General features: G+C 45.5%; 1 protein-coding gene across 1 annotated transcript in view; it reads right to left on the bottom strand.

Annotated features, from left to right (window-relative positions):
• LOC115078264 (receptor-interacting serine/threonine-protein kinase 3-like) overlaps positions 1 to 23,133 on the bottom strand; it is a 64,972-nt gene that overhangs the window by 38,313 nt on the left and 3,526 nt on the right. Inside the window, exon 2 of the mRNA XM_029581073.1 lies at positions 10,602 to 10,923. Coding sequence (XP_029436933.1) covers positions 10,602 to 10,923 — 322 coding nt within the window. The remainder of the gene's footprint in view (positions 1 to 10,601; positions 10,924 to 23,133) is intronic.

The following is a 23,133-nucleotide window of genomic DNA, read 5'->3' as shown; positions in this document are numbered from 1 at the left end:
TTTGCCTGATCTGTGTCTGTCAGGGCTACAATGAAGTCCAAATAAGGTGATGAGCTGAGATGGGACTTCAGGTACTTGATAATAAATCCTAGTGATGCCAACACCCAGATGGTCAAGCACAGGGACCGTTCTGCCCCTGCCTAAGAGGTGCTCTTGACCAGTCAATCGTCCAGATAGGGGAAAATATGCACTCCCAGCCTGTGGAGGTGCGCCCCCACCACAGCCAGGCACTTTGTAAAGACACTTGGGGGCCAATGTTAGCTCGAACAGCAACACACTCTGCTGTTTTCCCACCACAAATCTGAGATACTTCCTGTGACCTGGAAAGGTCTCAATGTGAGTGTACATATCTTAAATCGAGAGAGCATAGCAGATCCTTTTTTACAGGAGGGGAATCAGGGTGCCCAGGGAAACCATCTTGAGCTTTTTTTTTTTTTTTTTTTTTTTAGAAACTTGTTCAAGGCCTTCAGGTCTAGGATAGGAGTACCCCTATTCTCTTTGGAATGAGGAAGTACCAGGAGTAGAATCCCTGCCCTCTTTGCCCTGGTGGGACAGACTTGACCGCTCTGGCAATTAAGAGGGCGGAGAGCTCCCTTAACAGTACCTCCTGATGTACTATGGGACCCCAAAACAGGCATGGAGGAGAATTAGGAAGGATACCCAATAGGTTAAATCAGTACCCTTGACAGACTATGAACAAAACCCACTGGTCTGAGGTTATACTGGGCCACCAGTTCTTGAAGAACTGTAGTCTGCCCCCAACCGGGGAGTCCAGCATCTCAGGTACATATGATCCAGTCAAAACCCCATCCTGGGATTTGGCTGGGGCACTAGCTGGGGCTTGGGAGCTCACTGCTGCCTGGGTTGGCCACGCGAGCTCGCCCTCTGGGAATGGAAGCAAGGAGCTGGAGGATAGTATTTCCTCTTGCAGTAGAAAGATTTCCTCTGCCCATGCCTCACTGACCTTCTGGCTGAGAAGGGCAGGTCTTAAATGCTGGCGGACAGTTGCTGGAGGGTCTCATGGTGATCCCGCAACTGAGCCACCGTATCCCTCATCTTATCTCCGAAGAAGTTCTCTCCAGTGCACATCAGGTCAGCAAGTCTTTCCTGTACCTCCAGCTGGAGAGGCCCACAGCCATGCCATTCTGTGGGTGCCGATTCCCGCTGTAGAGACCCTTGCTGCTGACTCGAAAACATTGTAGGTGGAGTGCACCTCATGTTTTCTGCACTCCAGGCCCTGACGCATCAGCGACAGAAAGGTGTCCTGCTGCTGTTGAGACAGCCACTTGGCCATCTCCTGCACCTGCGTCCAAAAATTGTGAGAATATTGGCGTTAAAAGCGCCAAGCCAGCAGGCACTGCTGAGGGGGAGAGCTGGCCACTATCTGGAAATTACCTGTTCACATCTGAGGTAAAAAAGACAAAAAAAATTGAAAAAAAAAGAAAAGAACAGTGCTGAAACTGGGAAGAGATGATGAATTTGAAAAGAATAAAAGGTCTGAGGGACCCGCCCCTCCCCCGATGTCATTGCTCACGGAACTGATCCGTTAAAAGCGCCAAGCTAGAAGGCGCCGCGCGAAGTGCGAAGGGGCGCGACGAAGGGGCGCAACAAAGGGGAACTCCCCTTTGTGCACCCCTTCGTGCATCCCCTAGTTTTAATATTCCCCTTGTTATCTTTATTCCCTTGTTAACAATTTCTACTTTATAATTTACATTTCTGACAAAGGTAATGTATGCTTTTAATATAATTTGTTGATTGTTCTATGAAATGCTCACAGGCGAAGTTATGTTTTTATTGTAAACCGGTGTGATTTGTATTTTATACAGGAATGTCGGTATATAAAAGTTAAAAAAATAAATAAATAAATATAGAATTTGTAGGAGACAATGTGGCAATGAGCTTAGCCCTCTGAAAAACCTTTCTGCCAAGGGCATCCAATGCTTCGTGATCTCGCCACGGGGGCGCCGAGGCATGGGTCCAAGAGCGCTTGGCCTTCTTGAGAGCAGATCTGACGACCAGAGATTGGTGTTCCAGTTGATGCTTTTCAAATTTGGCAGCCTGTTAGATAAGGTAAACCCCATCCGCCTTTCTGTTCACAGGAGGATCCAAAATCTTCAACAGCAACTCCTTAAAGATCTTATGCACTGGGACCCCCACGATCTCTTTAGGAGCATCCACAAACTGGAGCATCTCCGGCATCGTGTGTCTGGCGTCCTCCTCCATCAACTGCCGCTCCGTGCAGGCCACCCCCATGTTTCTGTCAAGGGTAGTAACTAGCGATGATCACCGCGCATTGGTCGGGGGGAGCATCTGTGCCCCACTGGGCATCAATGGCTTCCCAGAAACCGATGCCAGCTGGGTCGGTAACACACCAATAAGCACATTGAGATGCTCCAGCAGTAGTTCCAGCAGGGCGAGCACAGGCACTGACACCGTCGATGCCACTGGCTCGATGCCCTGCAGCGCCCGATCGACCATCAGCTGGATTCTGCACTCTAACTCCTCCTCAAAAGTTCCCGATGCCAACACAGACTGGGAAACTGAAGGGATGGCCAGATCTGCCTTGGAGCTTCGAGGTGGATTGGCACAGACTCCAGCAATGATGAAGGATAGGCATTCCTTGCTGCGGGGTCGCTTTGGGGGAATCATAGCAAGCGCCAGTGCGAACTTGAGCTTGGCACCGTGCATAGAGTGCGACCAGTACCAATGCTTCCTTAGCTTCCCTCAGTGCTCAGCCTGGTCTTTCTCCGGTGCTGAGGTCGAAGACAACGAACCCAATGTCCTTGACCTGGAAGAGACCCACAGGGGCCGGTCTCCAGTGCCCCTATCCACCAGCAGCATCGACGGCTCGGTGTCCATCGGTGTGGCTCCATGGTCCTTCAGCGTCGATGCCACCTATGCCGTTGTCTCGGACTTTCTCACCCTAAGAGATTTTCCATCTTATCGAGGTAAAAGCAACGTCCCTTCGAGGTCATTAGATCACACATGCGGCACCCCAAACATCATGCGATGCTCCCAGGCAGAGGACACACACCTCGTGTGGGTCCGTAATAGACATAGTCCTCAGGCACTGAGGGTATCAGCGAAAACTTGATGAGGCCACTACGAGACGAACTGAAAGGGACAAAACAACAACTGAGGCGGTGGGCAACTGCCGCCAGCAGGCACCAAGGTACTTCCACCTCAGGGGAATGGAGCGAAAGAAAACTTTGCAAACCGGCAAAAAAATCTGACTAGGGAGAAGAAGGGAACCGGAGAGGGACCCGCACCGAGAAAAAACATGAGAACCACCGAAAAGGATCAGTGAAAATGTTTCCAATACTTTTTTTTACTCAAAAGAACACGAACTCAAAAACACCAATGCGAAAGTTCCACAGAAATAAAGAAACTGAAGAGGGACTCCATGTGGACGCGCGGTATAGATCATGCTGGGCATGCTCTGTGTGCCTAGTCAAAGTTCTAGAAACTTTGACATAACTTTTCCATGCCGGGATCCATCCGATGATGTCACCTATTTGTGAGGACTACCATCGTGCTTGTCCTAGGAGAATCATAAACTCAAATTGTATACCACCTCTGTACTAGAATGTCTCCACAGAAAGAACATGGCTGAACAGGTTGAAAAAGAGGAATTCTGAGTCCAATCTTCTTTTGTCTAGCAGATATCTCTGCATGGTAATTCAGAAGAAAATGAGAACAAAAATTGTGCATTTGCACCCAATTATGCAGTCAGATGAAAATCCCACTTCTCCCACGGATGGCCCTTGTGACCTTAGACATCATTTTATCCTTAATTGCCTCAGGTGAAAACTAAGGAGGTAATTTTCAAAGGAGTTACAATATATACTACTTTATGTGTGTATCAATTTTCAAAAGTCCATTAACGTGTAAAATATTTTGACAATTAAACCCTATGTAGTAAATTTTCAAAGGAATTAAGCACAAACATTTTCAAAAGTCCACTTACACATGTAAAACCCAGTTTTAAGTGTAAATCCTTTGGAAAATAACCTCCTTAGATTCTTAACCCGCTGGCAAAGGGAAAGACATACTGTACCTAATTTGAAACCTGCTTTGGGTTCAGATTTGGAAAGGCAAATAATTAATTAAAAAATACAAATACAAGTAAAAGAAGCAATTTTCTCTCTCGTCTCAGTTCTAATCCCAATGCATTTCCTATAACAAAATGTTGCAAGCATGATTGTCTACTGGCAAAATGTTTCATAATTTGATCATTCAAGAAAAAAATCCCTACTGATTTTATGTCTCCTTACCCTGAAAAGACCACCTCTTATTTGGTTTCTTGGTTTTAAGTAAAAAGAAAAAAAAAATACTTGCAAGATCCACAGAAAGAGTATTATGGCAAAGATCACAAGGTCAACCTAGTTTGCATATTTTCCTTTCTTGTTTACCTATCCTTTCGCACACCTAGAAGAATAAAATAGCATACCCAGGAATAAAACCAAATTAGGAAGCAACAGAGACAAGAAACAAGCTAATTGGTTGACTTTAAAAGCCCTATATGTGCCAAAGCGGGGAGATATGCGCGTGACTCAGCCCACACTGTGCGGATTTTAAAAACTGCACAAGTACGCACTCAAAAATGTTTTTCACAAAGGGGCTAGGCCTGAACCATGAGGTCTGTGCACAAGCGTGTGCCGGGATCCCCTGCCCCTTAACTTTATGTCTGCTATGGACAGCATCTAAGTTGTAAAATAAAAAAAAATAGGGTAAGCAAGGTTTTAAGGGTCGCGGCTAATAGGGTAACAGGGAGGCGAGTTAGCTAGGGGGTTTAGAAGTGTTCTTCTTTACTGGAACGAACTGGGAAATGAGAAATTACTAATTACCCAATAAATTCCTTTTCTTTAGGACAGTGAATCCAGAACCAGTGGGTTAAGCACCTCTACCAGCAGATGGAGATGCAGCAAACTGACGTCACAGTACATATAGCCATGCAGTGACATCAACCTGCCAGTATTCTCTTCAAAAGCAACTGTGGACAGATTAGCAAAAAACGATTAAAAACAGACAACCAATACTGTACTAAAACAACAAGAACACTGAGTCAGACAAAGAATATATTAACACTTGTCTAGGGATTGGATTAACACTTACCAGTAATCCCTGGAAACTCATAGCCTTGCAGGACGAAAATAACACAATCATTTGACAGCCAACGGCAGGAAGATGGATTCATCTGCCTGTCGTAAAGAAAAGGAAATTATCAGGTAAATAGTAATTTCCAATTTCTTAGCATCCAGACAGATAAATCCAGAACCAGTGGGATGTACCCAAGCTACTCCTGAACAGGACGGGAGACTGCCTGCGGTCCCATCAAAACCGCATGTGCAAAGGCAGAGTCCTCCCGGGTCTGCAAATCCAGATGATAATACATGGAAAAGGAGTGTAAGGAGGACCAAGTAGCAGCTCGGCAAATGTCGATGGGAGACAACAATCTAACCCCCACCTATGAAACTGCCTGAGCCCTAGTGGAATGAGCCCTAACCTAAGTGGGCAAAGGCTTTTTAGCCGCCACATGCGCAGCTGTGACCACTTCCTTAATCCAGCGAGCTATTGTAGCCCTCGAAGCTGGTTCACCCTGTTTTCCTCCACCATGAGGATGACCAGGCGATCCGTCTTTCGGAAAGATTTTGAAACCTCCAGAAATCTCACGACATATTTCTTGACATCCAAGGGACGCAACAAGCAGTATTCCTCTGCATGTCTTTCCTTATCCAAGGACGGTAAGGAAATGGACTGATTCAATTGAAAATATGAGACAACTTTAGGCAAGAAGGAATAGCTCCCAGCATGACAAGGCCTGCAGCTCGGAAAGTCGACACTGCAGAACAAAGTGCCACTAGAAACATCGGCTTCAAGGTCAATAACCGCAAGGAAAGTCTATGCAGTGGTCGAAACACATGGCCAGCCATCCAACACCAGGTTAAGACTCCACAAAGGAACTGGAAACCATAAGGGAGGACAAAGACGTTTCACTCCCTCAAGAAAGGGGCCACATCAGGATGAGACAATAAAGATTCACCATTCACCTGGCCCCTGAAACAAGCAAGAGCCACTACCTGTATCTTCAAGGAATTAAAGGCCAACCCTTTATTTAACCCATCCTGCAAAACTTCCAAGATGAGCAGGATCTTAACTGAATGAGGAAGAACATTTCGATCTTCACACCAAGATTCAAACACTCGCCAAATCGCATATAGGCTAAGGAAGTGGAAAATTTACATGCTTGGAGCAAGGTGGCAATCACCACAGTAGAATATCCATGCTTCGACAAGTGAGCCCTCTCAAGGGCCATACTGTAAGACAAAACCGAGGTGGATCTTCATGAAGAACAGGTGCCTGCTGCAACAGGTTCCTGTGTGGCGGAAGACAAAGGGGAGTTTCTACCAGAAATCTTCGCATACCTGCATACTGTAGCCTTCTGGGCCAATCCAGTGCCACCAGAAGCACCATCTCGCTGTGATCTTCGATCTTTCAAACCATTCTTCCCAATATGTGCCATGATATTATCTATCATTATCATGATAGATAATCAGCTTAACTTCAAAAAATTTATAAGCACCACCACTAAAGACTGTTTCTATAAACTTCTTGTCCTGAGAAAATTGAAACCACTTCTCCACTTCAATGATTTTCGGATGGTTCTACAAGCCATTATACTAACAAAAATTGACTATTGCAACTCACTCCTTTTTGGCCTACCAACCTCATCCATCAAACCCCTCCAGATGATTCAAAACTCTGCAGCTAGAATCCTTACCAATACGAATAAAAGAGACCACATAACCCCCATACTAAAACTCCTCCACTGGCTGCCTATTAAGCAAAGGATTCTCTATAAAGTATACACAGCAATTCATAAATCTATTTACAATATATCCCCACTCCACTTAAGCACCCAACTACATTTTCACTCTTCAACTAGACCTATCAGAGGAGCTTATAAAGGCACACTCTATGTTCCTTCAACAATATCCTTACATCAGAAACGTACCATTTCTTTAGCAGGACCTGTCCAATGGAACATGCTCCCACCAGACATCCGCCTTGAGATCTGCTTTGCTTCCTTCAAAAAGAAAATTAAAACCTGGCTCTTTAGCCAAGCTTTTCCAGAACTTTGATTATTTTTACCTCCAGCTATCAAGATTTTCTCACCATCGCAATCCCTTTTGCAGATCACATTTATCTTAGACAATTACGCCTTATTTTATGATTTGATTTCTCAGAGACTTTGCAAGTTTATCAGTGTTATTATTCGAATCTGTTTTCCATGTTTTCCAAGTTCTATAACCTTGTTATATGTACCGCCTCTTGGCATAATTTTTATGTTTCAATGTAAACCGATGTGATCTGTATTTTAATACAGGAACACCGGTATATAAAAATCTAAAAATAAATAAATAAATAAATAGAGGGAAAGGCATACAACAGCTTATCTTCTGGCCAGACCTGCAGTACAGCATCGGTCATCAAGGACTTCAGATCTCTCCTGCGACTGAAGAATCGAGGAACCTTCGTATTACGAGAAGTAGCCAGCAGGTTTTGAAACGGAAGGCCCCAGTGATCCACTATCAACTGGAACCTCTTGTTCGACAATGCGTATTCTCCTGGGTCTAGTCTAATGAGAAAGTCTGCTCTTACATTGTCTTTTCCTGCAATGTGCAGGTTGCCGCGGTGTTGGAACACGGCCCGATGTGGTGAAGGAGGCGGGCCTTTTTTTGTTTTTTAAAAGCCCTTGGATGAAAACTGATATATCAAAAGATTGTTCTATCAATTTATTTACAATAAGACTGCTGAAAGTTTATTTTCTTCTTTTTTAATACAAATATCCAAAAAATGAATTTGATGTAAATCTGATTGCACAGTAAATTTTAAATGAGGCTCATAGAAACATAGAATTGATTGCAGAAATAGACCAAATGGCCCATCTAGTTTGCCCAGCATTAATTCGATTCACAGACCATAGTCTGGGCTCTCTCAGTCATTAGGGTTTCATTTCTCATCTCCTTACTCTTTTGAAGCAGATAGCTTTGTTAGGAAAATTTCTCAATGGAATTAGCATCAGCAAGTCTCCACCATGCTTGTGTGATTACCAGACTGCCCCTCATGTTGTATGTTATGCAAGGTTTTGTGTTTTTTGTTTTCCCAGACTGTATATTCTCACCCACTGTCATCTAATTGTTACTGCTAACACACTTGACTCTCCCAATTGTTACTATTAACCTCCAAGACTTTTAGATTTAGCTCATTAGGGATCCACAGAGTCTATTCCGCTCCCTAACGAAGTCCTTCATTGTCTTCTTCTTCACCAACTCCTCTGGAAGGGCATTCCAGGCATCCACCACCCGCTCCATGAATAAATAAATATTTCCTGACATTCAATTTGAGTTTTCCTCCCTGAAGTTTCATATAGTGACCCCTCATTCTCCTTATATCTTTGAAGTAGAAGAGGTTTGTCTTTAGTTGCGCATCGTTTATACCTTTCATGTACCTGAAGATCTGTATCATGTCCCCTCTGCACCTCCTCTCTTACAGAGCATAAATATTTAGGGCCTTCAGCCTGTCCTCGTAGGTCATATGATGGAGACCTCCCACCATTCTGGTCACCTTTTTCTGAACCACCTCCATCCTATCTCTGTCATCCTTGAGATACGGACTACAGAACTGAACACAATACTCCAGGATGGGCCTCACCAAGGACTTGTACAAGGGAATTATCACCTCTTTTTTCCTGCTAGATATTCCTTTCTATGCAGCCCAGCATTTGACTGGCTATAGCTATCATCTTGTCCAACTGTTTTCCAATCTTCAGATCACTAGACACCATGACCCCAAGGTCCCTCTCTTGCTCCATACACATCAGCCCTCGCCCCCCCCATAACATACAGTTCCTAAGGGCTGCTGCACCCCAGATGCATGACTACACTTTTTGGCACTGAACCTCAGCTGCCAAGTTTCAGGCCACTCCTCGAGCTCTCTTAAATCTTATCTCATTCTCTCCACCCCTTCTGGAGTGTCTACCCCAATATTTAAAAAGGGCTCCAGGGGCGATCCGGGAAACTACAGACTGGTTAGCCTGACTTCAGTGCCAGGAAAAATAGTGGAAAGTGTTCTAAGCATCAAAATCACAGAACATATAGAAAGACATGGTTTAATGGAACAAAGTCAGCATGGCTTTACCCAGGGCAAGTCTTGCCTCACAACTCTGCTTCACTTTTTTGAAGGAGTTAATAAACGTGGATAAAGTAGAACCGGTAGATGTATTGTACTTGGATTTTCAGAAGGCGTTTGACAAAGGTTCTCATGAGAGGCTTCTAGGAAAAGTAAAAAGTCATGGGATAGGTAGCAATGTCCTCTCGTGGATTACAAACTGGCTAAAAGATAGGAAACAGAGAGTAGGATTAAATGGACAATTTTCTCAGTGGAAGGGAGTGGACAGTGGAGTGCCTCAGGGATTTGTATTGGGACCCTTACTTTTCAATATATTTATAAATGATCTGGAAAGAAATACGACAAGTGAGGTAATCAAATTTGCAGATGACACAAAATTGATCAGAGTAGTTAAATCACAAGCAGATTGTGATAAATTGCAGGAAGACCTTGTGAGACTGGAAAATTGGGCATCCAAATGGCAGATGAAATTTAATGTTTATAAGTGCAAGGTGATGCATATAGGAAAAAATAACCCATGCCATAGTTACACAATGTTAGGTTCCATATTAGGTGCTACAACCCAAGAAAAGCAGGAGGAAAAGGCCAGAAATCTCACAGACTGTTTCCACTAATTGGTACCAGCAAGGCTGGAGTCATGGGGACCTCCCTGAGGATGAAGACCTGAGAGTGAAACAACCTGACAGGACAAAGAACTAACAAAACATTGACATGAACATCGGGCAAGTGGGCCTCAATTTGGAGGGGTCAGGGTAACTTAGGTTTAATTTATCTTGTTTTGACACAAAACTATGGTATTCTCATAGATTCCTACTAGGAACTAGTGTATGTTTCACCTATAAAAAACCAGCACTCACTGACATACATTGAATCACAGAGTAATGCTTCTCTGAAGAGGGAACTGCAACTGTTTCTCCCGAAGGTACCAGCATTGCTTATTGATATGCAATAAACTTAAATTTGTTTCTACTAAATTCGATGTGGTACCTTTGTGTTCATGGAGCAGTGCCTTTAAGCTGGTTTAGCGCTTAACAAGGGGTATATATATTTTGTGATGTCAGTTTGCACCATCTCCATCTGCTGGTAGGGTACATAACCCACTGGTTCTGGATTCATCTGTCTGGGTGCTAAGAGGTAATTTTGTTGGCGTGCGTCTAGTAAAATCGCCCCTATTTATGTGAGGCGGCATTAGCGTGCACATGCGCGCATCGATATGAAATCGTGCACAGATGTACATGTGAATAACCGATTTTAAAACACGTGCATATGTTTTAAAATTGTTGCGTCCATGGGCGCAAGCCAGCAAATGCACGCACATGTGGGCCCGCAAGCAGGTCTTAAAATGTACCTCCAAGTGATATCGTGAAAGCTAGTATTGCTGCTAAAAGGAAAAATTATGTTTCACTCACCTGAACTGTTAAGGACTTATTTAACAGCACATTCTTAGGCTTCAGGTCAAGATGAAGCAGAGCAGGCAGGAGCTCATGGTGAAGGTAGCTCATCCCTACAGCCACCTGGTGTAAAATCTGAAACCGGAGAGGCCAAGGAACAGGCTCTGGAGTCATCTTCTGAAACAAACTGTAAAGGGAGCCAATGGGCATATACTCCATAATGAGCCCAAATTGCTTGTATTCACCTTCCAACTTCTTGTACAAGCCAAGGAGGTGTAAGATGTAGGGATGGCTTGCCCTTTGCATCATTCGGGCCTCTTTGATTAGCTGCTTACTGAATCTAGCAAACACAGAAAATATTGAGAAATAGAAGGAAAGGGTAAGCAATAGAAATAAAAAATATACAGTGAACAAAGTGGTAAACTTATTTATAAAAATGTGTTAATCGCCTTCCAATTTTTACAATAATTTCCAAAGCAATGTATATACATTAAAAGCAATAAAACAATACAATAAACAAAGCACAGCAAAATATTTATTTAAAATCTTTTTTATACCGTCGCTAAGTTAAATACCATCGCAACGATTTACATGAAGGCACATAAATTAATGTAGGTGGATGCGTACTATAGTACATTCTAACAGGTGCCACAAAAGGTTCAGTTACAATATATCGTTAAAGACAATCAATTGTTTAGTGAAGTAGGTCATGACCAGGTGCTATTCACGGGTAAAAGGTACTATTCACGGGTAAAATTCATATTACAGTGTTTACAATTACGTTTGTTGTGATGTAGAGTTCATAGGCTATTATAAGGCACATTCTTGGAATAGTGCTGTGCGCCGGTGCTCTCCTGTCTATTCCTCTATGTTTTCTATTCCTATCTCTTTATAAAATGCTTGTTTAAAAAGCCATGTTTTTAAACTTTTCTTAAAGGTTTTGAGATCTTTGTAATCTGATCTCTAGGGGCATTGTGTTCCAAAGCGTGGGGCCTGCTAATAAGGCCCTTTCTCTCACTTGGGTTAGTCTCGCTGTTTTTACTGAGGGAATGGTTAAGAGTGCTTTATTTGCCAATCTAAGGTTTCTGTGTGGGACGTATACTCGTAACGCTGTGCTTAGCCAGTCTGATGTTTCATCATGTATTAGTTTATGTATTGTACATAGGGCTTTGTATTTAATTCTGTGTTCAATAGGTAGCCAATGTAATTCCGTCAGTGTTTCAGTTATAGGTCCCTCCTCCTTTTTCCGGTTAGTATTCTAGCTGCTGTGTTTTGAAGTATTTGAAGTGGCCTTATTGTTGTATTCAGGAGTCCTAGAAAAAGGGCGTTACGGTAGTCCGGGCTGGAGAAGACTAGTGCCTGAAGTACTGTTCTGAAATCAGCTAATGTTAGCAGTGGTTTTAGTTTTCTGAGTACCATGAGTTTTGCATGGCCCTCTTTTAGTTTTAGCGAAATGTGTTGTTTTAGATTGCTTTCTGGGATATAATATAATACCATACCAAATATAATACCATTCCACCTCTATGTTACCACCTGCCTGGCTCCAAGTGTCATACAGCATATTCATCATTACATCCATATTACCATCTATCTACTCCTTGTTACATATAGCAGATATATCACCACCTCCATATTACCTTGCCTACTCTTTATTTCTTATAGAAGGAAAGACACCACCTTCAAAATACCACCACCCATCTGCTCAGTCCCAAACTCCTTTAAAAATAAGGGATGTACCGTTTTGGCATCAGAAGGTTTAAGTCATCTATAAAACAAGAGGGCTCTAACACCTTGAGCCAGGTTTTTCACAGCCACAAGACCTAGTCACTTATCTTATTTAGAAGAGTTCTGATACCATCAGCTAATTTTATTTAGCAAATGGTGAAATTTCATCAGATCTGTTTCCTCTCTAATATACAGGGGAAAATCATTCCATAATAGTGGAGCTGACATAGAAAAAGACTGGTTGCAAAGTCTTATATGCTGAAATGCATTGTGCTCCTTTAAGTGGGAGAGGAAGGTTACTAAGGTTGATATACAAACCCTTCAGCTTTCATAGCAAAAAAAAGTGGACTAATTTTCAAGCTATCAGGCAGAGCAGCTTGATTTCATGGTAGACTGGCTACAACATCCATCTAAATTACCTTCCACTCAGAGGGAAAAATCTCTCATTGGTATTATTCTTATTTCTGAAAAAGCAAGTTTGCTTACTGTAAATGGTGTTTTCCGTAACTAGCAGGATGAATTAGCCATGCTGTCTGAGAGAGCCCCCTGGCGGCCCGGTGCAGGAATGTCTCTCATAGAACGTTGAAACTTCGCTCCTGCACACCTGCGCAGTGCCTTCCCGTGTGACTGACTCTCATCAGTTGATTAGATAGCAAAGAAAAAGGAGCATATAGAAAGGTAGACATAGAACAAGCAGAATAATAGAGACTGTCCAGGATGGAGGGTGGGGACACATGGCTAATACATCCTATTATCTACAGAAAACAGTATGCAAACTTGTTTTTTCCCCTCAGATACGCAGGCTGAATTAGCCATGCTGTCTGGGAGAATCTAGCTAGGGAGATGACGCACAGGATACTCAGTTTGAAAACAGTTTATATGTTTGGATCAACAGTTTATACGTCTGGATCTATGTAGGTTTATTTGTTCAGCATATCCCTGCAAAGTGTGGACAGTCTAAAGAATTAGTTACATGATGCAGAATCTCCTGCCCCATGATTGCATCAGACTTGGTATGGTGCTGAAGGCAATAGTGAGAAGTGAAGGTATGAAGTGAAGACTATGTCGCTGCCTTGCAAATGTCTTGAGCAGGCACCTGTTAAAGTTGGGCGATCAAAGCAGACATAGCCTTCAACTGATGAGCGTTGACCTTTGAAATCAAACACTCAGATTTGGTAGAATAGCAGAAGTGATGCATTGAGTCAGCTAATTTGCTAGTGCCTGTTTAGTCACTGGTAGGCCAGGAGCACTCGGGTTGAAGGATGGAAAGAGCTGAGAGTGTCATTTTGGAGTGTTAGTCCTTTGCTTATAGTAGGCTAATAATATTTCATAATCCAACGTGTGTAGCAGAGCTTCCCTACTGTTTGAATGCGGTTTAGTGAAGAAAGTTGGCAATGTTATAGATTGATTCAAATGAAATACCAAAACTACCTTTGGAAGGAATGATGGATGAGTTCATAAGGTGACTTTGTCATGATAGACCTGTAGGCAAGAATAGTTAACTAGCACCTAAAGTTCGCTGACTCGTCGAGCTGAGGTCATTGCTATGAGGAATAATACTTTCCATTTGAGAAATTTCAATGAAGATGTTTGCATTGGTTTGAAAGGTGGGAGCACTGGCACTTCCAAGACCACATTTAAATCCCAAGGAACGGCTGGCCTTGTGGTCGGTGGCCAGAGTCTCAAAGCACCCTTCATGAAACGAGATACGAGGAGGTGAGAGGATATGGAGGCTCCTTGTATGGAAGGATGGTATGCCACTATGGTGCTGAGGTGCACTCTTGAGGAAACAGCTAGACCAGAAGTGTACAGTGAATGTAGGTATTGAAGTAAATGTTCTGGTGAAGAATGAAATGATAGCTTGACTAGCGTTACTGACCTACACCAGTGGCGATATCTATGCCATTTAGCTGCATAATATTTCCTTGTCGATGGTTTTCTTGAAGAGCTAAGACTGTCTTTAATTTCCATCGGAATTGGAAGATGGCTTAGTACTTCCCTTTCAATCACCATGCTGTCAAGTGAAAGGAGTCTTGCATGAGGTGAAGCAGTCTTCCATCCTACTGTGTTAGAAGGACCGATCTGTTTGGAAGAAGTATTGATCATTTTATGGAGAGATGCATGAGGTACGCATACTAGGGCTGCCCGAGCCACACTGACGCTAAGAGGATTAGATCCGATTCGTCTGCAATACATTTCTGTATTACTCGAGTTATTACTGGGATTGGAAGGAATGCATACAATAGGTTCCCAGTCCACTTGAGCAGAAAAGCGTCTTGAGCTAGTCTTCGCTTGCTTGGATATAGAGAGCAGAACTTCTGTAGCTTCGTGATGTACTTGGTCGCAAAGAGATCTATGCGGGGGGTTGCCCATCTCTGGAATAGGGAGAATGCCACGTCCTGATGCAGCTCCCATTCATGGGGGTGAAAGATTCTGCTGAGGCCTGTTTTTGTTGAGCAGTGTTCTTTGGTGATTCCTTGACTGAGGTGGTTAAGATTGTTGTCTGAGATTGGTAGGTCGTTGTGGATAAGATGTGAACGGTCTACTACTCATTGCATAGAGTGCCTTTGCTTTTCGTGCGTTGACTGATGCGACGCTACACGCGAACGCTTAAAGAAGGAGAACACAATTCACCACCGACTCTTCTTGCGTCGAGCGAGAAGACGTGTCGTGCGTCGGACAACTGGGCTGTCTCTACTAGTTGGACACTTCATGTGTCGGGCATGTCTCCTGCGCTGACTGACTCTGTGAGTCGTGTGTTCTTTCCCAGTCCTTGCCGTGAGCCGTTACCTCCAACCCTGCTCAAGGGTTTTTTTAGAGGTACCTGGGTCTTTTGGACTTTTATCGCCGGAGCCCTTCACATTTTTTGTTAGTTCCTCAGAGCACTTACTTTTTGGCCGAGGTTCCAACGAAGATGATCTTCTAGTTGGGGAAGATTTCTTCTTCCTCCCTATTGGCAGCGACTGTGTCGATCCTTGGGTCGGGGCATATGACCCGGATGGGTCGCCCCTTAATTTCTTCCGCCCTCTGTCTTTGGGCGCACGGTGACATCCTCTCGCAGTCCCAGCAGGATATCTAGTCATGATCCGGCCCTAAGCAAATGTAGCAATAATTATATCCATCAGTGACCTACATAATTTTGCCACATTGGCAGAACTTAAATCCCGGTGTTTTCAAAGGTATGTTAGCACTTATGAGTGCTGTTTTGGAGTACACTAAAAAGTGTATAAAGTAGCTGAAGAGAAGAAAGTTAGGCGCGAATGAGAGGAGCACGACTATGAGCTGCCGCAAAGAAACGAAAAATGAACAGGGGAGGGGAATTGCGCGGGAAGAACCGCACAGGCGCACAGAGCTCAGCTCTGTATTCATTGAAAGGATTACGCATCAGTCCGCCCAGAAGGACGTCCAAAAGAGTATGGCTAATTCAGCCTGCTTATAGGAAAATTGGTTCTCACCTGCTAATTTTCGTTCCTGTAATACTGCAGATCATTCCAGACCAGTGGATTTATACCTCCCTACCAGCAGATGGAGGCAGAGAACAAAACCTTGAGGAACTGATACATAACCAAGAGTGCCACTTGCAGTCCCTCAGTATTAACCTGTATCCAAGCCAAAAGAAATATCACCCCCTAATAGCAGGGAGAACTAGAAATTAGGGTTGGAATACCACGAACTGAACAGTCAATGCTGTAATCAACTGTGGAACTCAACCAGATTAAAAATTCTCAATAGCAAAAAAATTTATTTATTTTTTTTTTTTTTACAAAATACATTAGAAACCCAATCAGGAGTTAGTCTTTCCGCAGCCATACAGGGGTGGGCCTCTGGAAAGATCTGCGGTATTACAGGATCGAAAATTAGCAGGTAATAACCAATTTTCCTTTCCTGGACATACCCAGATCATTCCAGACCAGTGGGATATACTAAAGCTCCCCTACACTGGGCAGGAACCCAAAAGACCCGCTCTAAGGACGCTTTCCCCAAAATTAGCCAATCCAGAGCACTGACATCCAGGCGATAATGCTTGGTAAAAGTATGGAGCAAGGCCCAGACAACTGCCCTAGAAATCTCCTGGGGAGAAAGCAACTGACATTCCACCCAAGAAGTCACTTGCGCCCACGTGGAATGCGCTTTAAGGCCAGTCGGGACAGAGTGACCCTTGCAAATATAGGCCGAAGAAATAGTGTCTTTTAACCAGCGAGCCATGGTAGCCTTCGACGCCCTTTCCCCTTTCTTCGCTCCACCGAACAAGACAAAAAGGTGGTTTGACCATCAGAAAGAATTAGTAACCTTCAGATAACACAACAAGACACGACGAACATCAAGGAGGTGAAGGTCCCTGCCCATCGTAGGATCCCGAGACCACTCCGGGAAGCCCGGTAATTCCACCATCTGATTAATATGAAAGGCTGAAACCACTTTAGGCAAAAAGGAAGGCAAAGTACGCAAGGACACCTTGTCATTGGAGAACCACAAGAAAGGGTCGTGACACGAAAGGGCCTGAAGCTCCGAAATTCGTCTGGTGGAGCAAATGGCCACTAAAAAGAACAACTTCAAAGTAAGATCCTTCAAAGTGGCCCAATGTAAAGGTTCAAAGGGTGCATCACAGATAGCCCACAATACTAAATTGAGATTCCATTCCGGGCAGACTTTTCTAACTGGAGGCTTTAGATGCTTCACCCCTTTCAGAAAACAAATGAGCTCCGGATGAGAGGCCAAAGGCTTGCCCTGGACCCTGCCTCAAAGGCAACCCAGAGCCGAAATCTGGGCCCGCAGCAAACCATAAGCCAGACCCTTGGATAAACCCTGCTGCAGGAAAGACAAAATGTGCGGAACGGAAGCCAACAGAGTATCCAAACCATGCTGTGTACACCAGGCCGCAACATCTTCCAAACCCCAACATAAACCAGGGAGGTAGCTGGCCGCCTAGCCTGGAGAATAGCAATCACCGGTTCCGAATATCCCTTCATGCACAAACGTCACTTCTCAAAATCCAGGTTACGAGACAAAAGTAATCCTCCTGATCCGAAAATATGGGATCTTGGCACAGTAAGCCTCGCAGATAAGACAATCAAAGAGAACTGTCCACCGCCACATGGACTAGATCTGCGAACCATGGACACCGTGGCCACTCGGGCGCTACTAGTACCATCATCCCTGGATGTTCTTCTATGTGTCGTAGCACCCGCCCTATGAACGGTCACGAGGGGGAAGACAAACAGTAGAATCCCCATCGGACTTACTAGGGCATCCAACCCCACTGCCCTGAGCTCCCTTCTGTGACTGAAAAACCACATTGTCTTCACATTGGCCCGCGTGACCATGAGATCCAGCTGAGGAGTTCCCCCATCTGGCACAAATGTGATTCCATGCCTCCGGGGAAACTCCCTGGGATCCAGCTGTTGACGGCTCAAGAAATCCGCCTGAACATTGTCGACTCCTGCAACATGGGAGGCTGCAATTCCTTTTAGGTAGCGTTCCACCCACCCAAAAAGCAGCTGTGCTTCTGATGCCACCACATGGCTCCTTGTTCCACCTTGGCAGTTGATGTAAGCTACTGAGAGCACCCGCACCGTGTTACCCTGGACCAGAGGCAGAAACACAACCAACACTCTGCGGACTGCTCTTGTGTCCAAACAATTGATAGACCAGGTCTGCTCCACCAACGACCACAGGCCCTGAGCCGAACGGCCCAGACACACCTCTCCCCATCCCTTGAGACTGGCATCCGTGGTCACCACCACCCAATCCGGGATCTCAAGATCCATTCCTCTCCCCAAATTGGTCTTTGACAGCCACCAATCCAGGCTGATCTTGGCCTCCTTCAAAAGGGGGAGCAGAAGAAAAAACTGCGCCAACACAGATTTCCACCAGATAACAGCATATGAGCAAAGGCCCACGGAACTAGGTCTAATGTCGAACCCATGGCACCCAAGACCTGCAGACAGTCCCAGACCTGTGGTACTGGTAGACACAGGAGACGAGAAACTTGTTCCTGCACCTTTCATACCCTGTCCACCGACAAGAACACGTGGCCGTTCAGGATGTCGAAACGGGCTCCTAGATACTTGAGAGACTGAGATGGAGCCAAGTGGCTCTTCGCCATGTTGATCACCCATCCCAAGTTGCTCAGAGTCTGCATCACTCGCTGCACTGAATGAGCGCAGTCCTCTTCCATCTTTGCACGGATGAGCTAATTGTCCAAGTACTGATGGACCAACACTCCTTCCTTCCTTAGGGCTGCGGCCATGACCACCATCACCTTTGTGAATGTTCGAGGGGCCGTAACTAGGCCAAAAGGGAGAGCCTGAAACTGAAAATGCTGACCCAGCACTTTGAAGCACAGAAACTTCTGATAGTCCTAATGGGAATGTGCAGATAGGCCTCGGTCAGATCCAAGGACGCCAGGAACTCGCCTTTGCAGACCGCCGCAATCACTGTATGCGGCATCTCCATTCTAAAGCGCGGCCCTCATAGACAAGTTCACCTTCTGTAAATCCAAGATGGGGCAGAAAATGCCCTCCTTTTTTGGAACCATGAAATAAATGGAGTACCTTCTCTGCCCCTGTTCATTGGGTGGCACCGGCACTTTGGCATCCAGGGCTATCAATCTTCGAAGAGTCCCCTCTACCGCTTCCTGTTTGTTTCGGGAAGAACAGTGCGACTCCAGGAAGGATTCTTAGGAAGGCCGCAAAAATTCTAAGGCATAACTGTCTTTCACTACCTCTAGAACCCACTGGTCGGAGGTTATTTTGACCCACTCCTCGTAAAAAAGGGACAGCCTACCCCCTACCACCATCAGAGAGGAATGGGCAGCCTAGCATCATTGGAACGGCTTGCCATCTCCGGCCCCCTGACCAGCACTACCTCTGGCGGATCTGCTAGAGCCCTGAAAGGACTGCTGGCAACCCAACAGCTGCTTGGAACCTGAAGAAGAGGCCCCTCTGCCTTACCGAAAACATCACGTCTCGCGAAAACGTGAACGAGATGAATAAGGCTGCTTACTGCCCTTTTTGTCTTCCAGCAGTCTAAAGCCCTTGGTTTCACCCAGGGACTTCATCGGTTGATCCACATCTTCTCCGAAAAGAAGCTTCCCCTTAAAAGGCAGATTACATAACTGAGTCTTGGACGACATGCCCAACCAGTTGCGCAGCCACAGGAGTCGTCGCGCAGCAACCACAGAGACCATACTCCTGGCCGCCGTGCATACGAGGTCATACAATAAATCTGCCACATAAGTCACTCCCGCTTCAAGGCGCGCCGCCTGATTTGGGGGGATATATTCCTGAGGATGTTGGCACCTGCAGTTTCTGAATCCAACATAAGCAGGTGCGTTGCATCAAGCTGGCACAAACGGATGCCCAGAGGCCCAAGGCGGACACCTCGAACATGCACTTCAAATGCCCTTCCAGCTTGCGATCCTGGACATCCTTCAATGCAGTCAATACCATTACCGGAAGGGTAGTCTTCTTGGTCACCTCCGCATCCACCAGATGTGTTTTCAGACAATCCAAAAGCTTGTCAACAAGGAATATAGCTTGGACAACACTCTCCCCACCTTCAAGCCCTCTTCTGGGGAATCCCACTCCCAGCTAATAAGCTTTTGAATCTTCTTCAGAATGGGAAAAGCACTAGGAGGACCCCACAGAACATAAAGAACTGGGTTGACGCCCTTGCCGTCCAACTCCTCTGGATCCACCTTGACCTCCAGCTCATCCAACACCTGGGGAAAGAGAGGGCACAATTCCTCCATTTTAAATAGGCGAACTAGACAAGGGTCATCACCATCTACCCCAGAAGCATCCACAGAATCCAGGTCACCCTCGATAGCATCAAAGCCAGGACTCAAACCACCATCCGGGTCTACCTCCGGGTTCTCCAGCTCCCTGGGGACAGGGGCCAGATGAGAGATCCGCGATCCACAATGCTTAACTGCATGGCCCAGAGACACTGCAGACCCTAAGTGTGGTCTCTTGGATGACCCAGAGGACGTCTCCCTAGTTCTCAGAGAACCTGCCTTCCGAGTCAGGAAGGCGTCGTGAATCAGCAAAATAAATTCCGGGGGAAAGCCTCCCGAACCCAAGGCCTCCTCAGGGCTACTGAATGGAGACTCCTTCCCTTCCTCCCCGCATCCCTGCGCCGCAAGGAAAGGAGGAGGTGATTCAGCATCGCCGCAATCTCCTGCAGAAGCAGCAGGTAGGGAACACTCCCCCCCCCTTGACCCCTGCCGTGGACCCCCCTGATCAGGAGGCCCTCCTGAGCTTGGGCCCCTTGGAAGAGAGCCCCTCCCTCCCCCGAGGCTCAACCTGTGCACAGGGAGAGTGGACTCAGGCAGGTAGATCGGGTCCCACAGGCCTTGCAGGCTGCTCCCCGCAGTTTTTCTGCCATCCCGGCAGAAAATTCAATTGCCCCATTAAGCAGCCGCCGGGAATCGCTGTCGCGGAGCAACTAGAGCGCAGGAGAAAGGCTGAGATGGGCAGGCAGAGCACAAGAAACACGGGTCTACAGAAAAAACGCAGCATGCTGAAACTGCAATTCCCCCATAGAGAGAAGGCTCCTGCATCTGCCCACACTGCTCCCACTCCCTTACCTGCCCCAATAGCTCCGGAGGCCAGCTGCCCCCGATACAGCTCCCCAGGCCGATTATCCCGGACTGGAAACTCTTCACAGTCTCTGCAGAAGCAAATACAGGGTTTTTGGGGGGTTTTTTTAGCTTTACCCACAAAGAGAAAGAAGCAAAAACCCCCAGTGGGGATACTTCCTTGGAGAGTCCAGCGGCAGGCAGGGGACCCTGAGGCACCAAGAGTGAGCCAGTCCCCTGGCTATCAGAGGCCCCGGAAACAGCGAGCTGAAACAGCCAGGGATATCCCGGCTCGATCCGAGGGATAGCCCGCCAATCGGAATCTGACACCTCGGGGAGCTGCACCACTTCACAATCTTCCCGGTCAGTCAGGACTGCAAGTTTGCACCCTCTACCATCTGCTGGAGACAGAGAAATACTGACGGACTGCAGGTGGCACTCTCGGTTATGAAGCTGTGCCTCAAGGTTTTGTTCTCTGCCTCCATCTGCTAGCAGGGAGGTATAAACCCACTGGTCTGGAATGATCTGGGTATGTCCAGGAACTATAGAAAATACAAAAATATAAGAAATTCACATTCCCAAAGATGGCATATTCAAATTGCTAAAAAATTTTTTTTTTTTTACTTTTGTTGTCTGATCTTTGTATTTTTCTAATCAGTTTGTCCCAGTCTTTTGTTTCCCACTTTTCCCTTGTCGGTCATTTTCTAATTTCTTTTCAGGGACTCTTCTCCTATTGTCTTCTTCCTTTCCTCCCTCCCTCAAAAACACACACACACACACAGGCTCATGCTTTCTCTCACAGACTCCCTCACACATACAAGCTCTCATATGCTCTTCAACCCCCCAACCCCCACACAAGCTCTCACACTCCTCCCCCAAGCTCCAATTCTAATCTACACACACACACATTCAAGCACCCATTCTAATCTAGACACACACACACATTCAAGCTCCCATTCTAATCTACACACACACACACGTTCAAGCTCCCATTCTAATCTACACACACACACACACACACACACACGTTCAAGCTCCCATTCTAATCTACACACACACACACACACACACGTTCAAGCTCCCATTCTAATCTACACACACACACACACACACACGTTCAAGCTCCCATTCTAATCTACACACACACACACACACACACACGTTCAAGCTCCCATTCTAATCTACACACACACACACACCTAATCTACACACACACACACGTTCAAGCTCCCATTCTAATCTACACACACACACACAAACACACGTTCAAGCTCCCATTCTAATCTACACACACACACACACACACACGTTCAAGCTCCCATTCTAATCTACACACACACACACACACGTTCAAGCTCCCATTCTAATCTACACACACACACACACACGTTCAAGCTCCCATTCTAATCTACACACACACACTCAAGCTCCCATTCTAATCTACACACACACACTCAAGCTCCCATTCTAATCTAGACACACACACATTCAAGCTCCCATTCTAATCTAGACACACACACATTCAAGCTCCCATTCTAATCTAGACACACACACATTCAAGCACCCATTCTAATCTAGACACACACACATTCAAGCACCCATTCTAATCTAGACACACACACATTCAAGCACCCATTCTAATCTAGACACACACACATTCAAGCACCCATTCTAATCTAGACACACACACATTCAAGCACCCATTCTAATCTAGACACACACACATTCAAGCACCCATTCTAATCTAGACACACACACATTCAAGCACCCATTCTAATCTACACACACACACACTCAAGCTCCCATTCTAATCTACACACACACACGTTCAAGCTCCCATTCTAATCTAGACACACACACGTTCAAGCTCCCATTCTAATCTAGACACACACATTCAAGCTCCCATTCTAATCTACACACACACACACACACACATTCACGCTCCCATTCTAATCTACACACACATTCAGGCTCCCATTTAATCTACACACACACACAAACACACACATTCAGGCTCCCATTTGATCTACACACACACACACACACACACACACACATTCAAGCTCCCATTTGATCTACACACACACACACTCAAGCTCCCATTTAATCTACACACACACACACTCAAGCTCCCATTTAATCTACACACACACACTCAAGCTCCCATTTAATCTATACACACACACACATTTTCAAGCTCCCACCTACACACACACACACACAAGCTCCCACCTACACACACAC

Source organism: Rhinatrema bivittatum, chromosome 16 (assembly GCF_901001135.1).
Source record: "Rhinatrema bivittatum chromosome 16, aRhiBiv1.1, whole genome shotgun sequence".
NCBI lineage: Eukaryota > Metazoa > Chordata > Amphibia > Gymnophiona > Rhinatrematidae > Rhinatrema > Rhinatrema bivittatum.
This window is presented reverse-complemented; position numbering and strand designations above follow the sequence as displayed.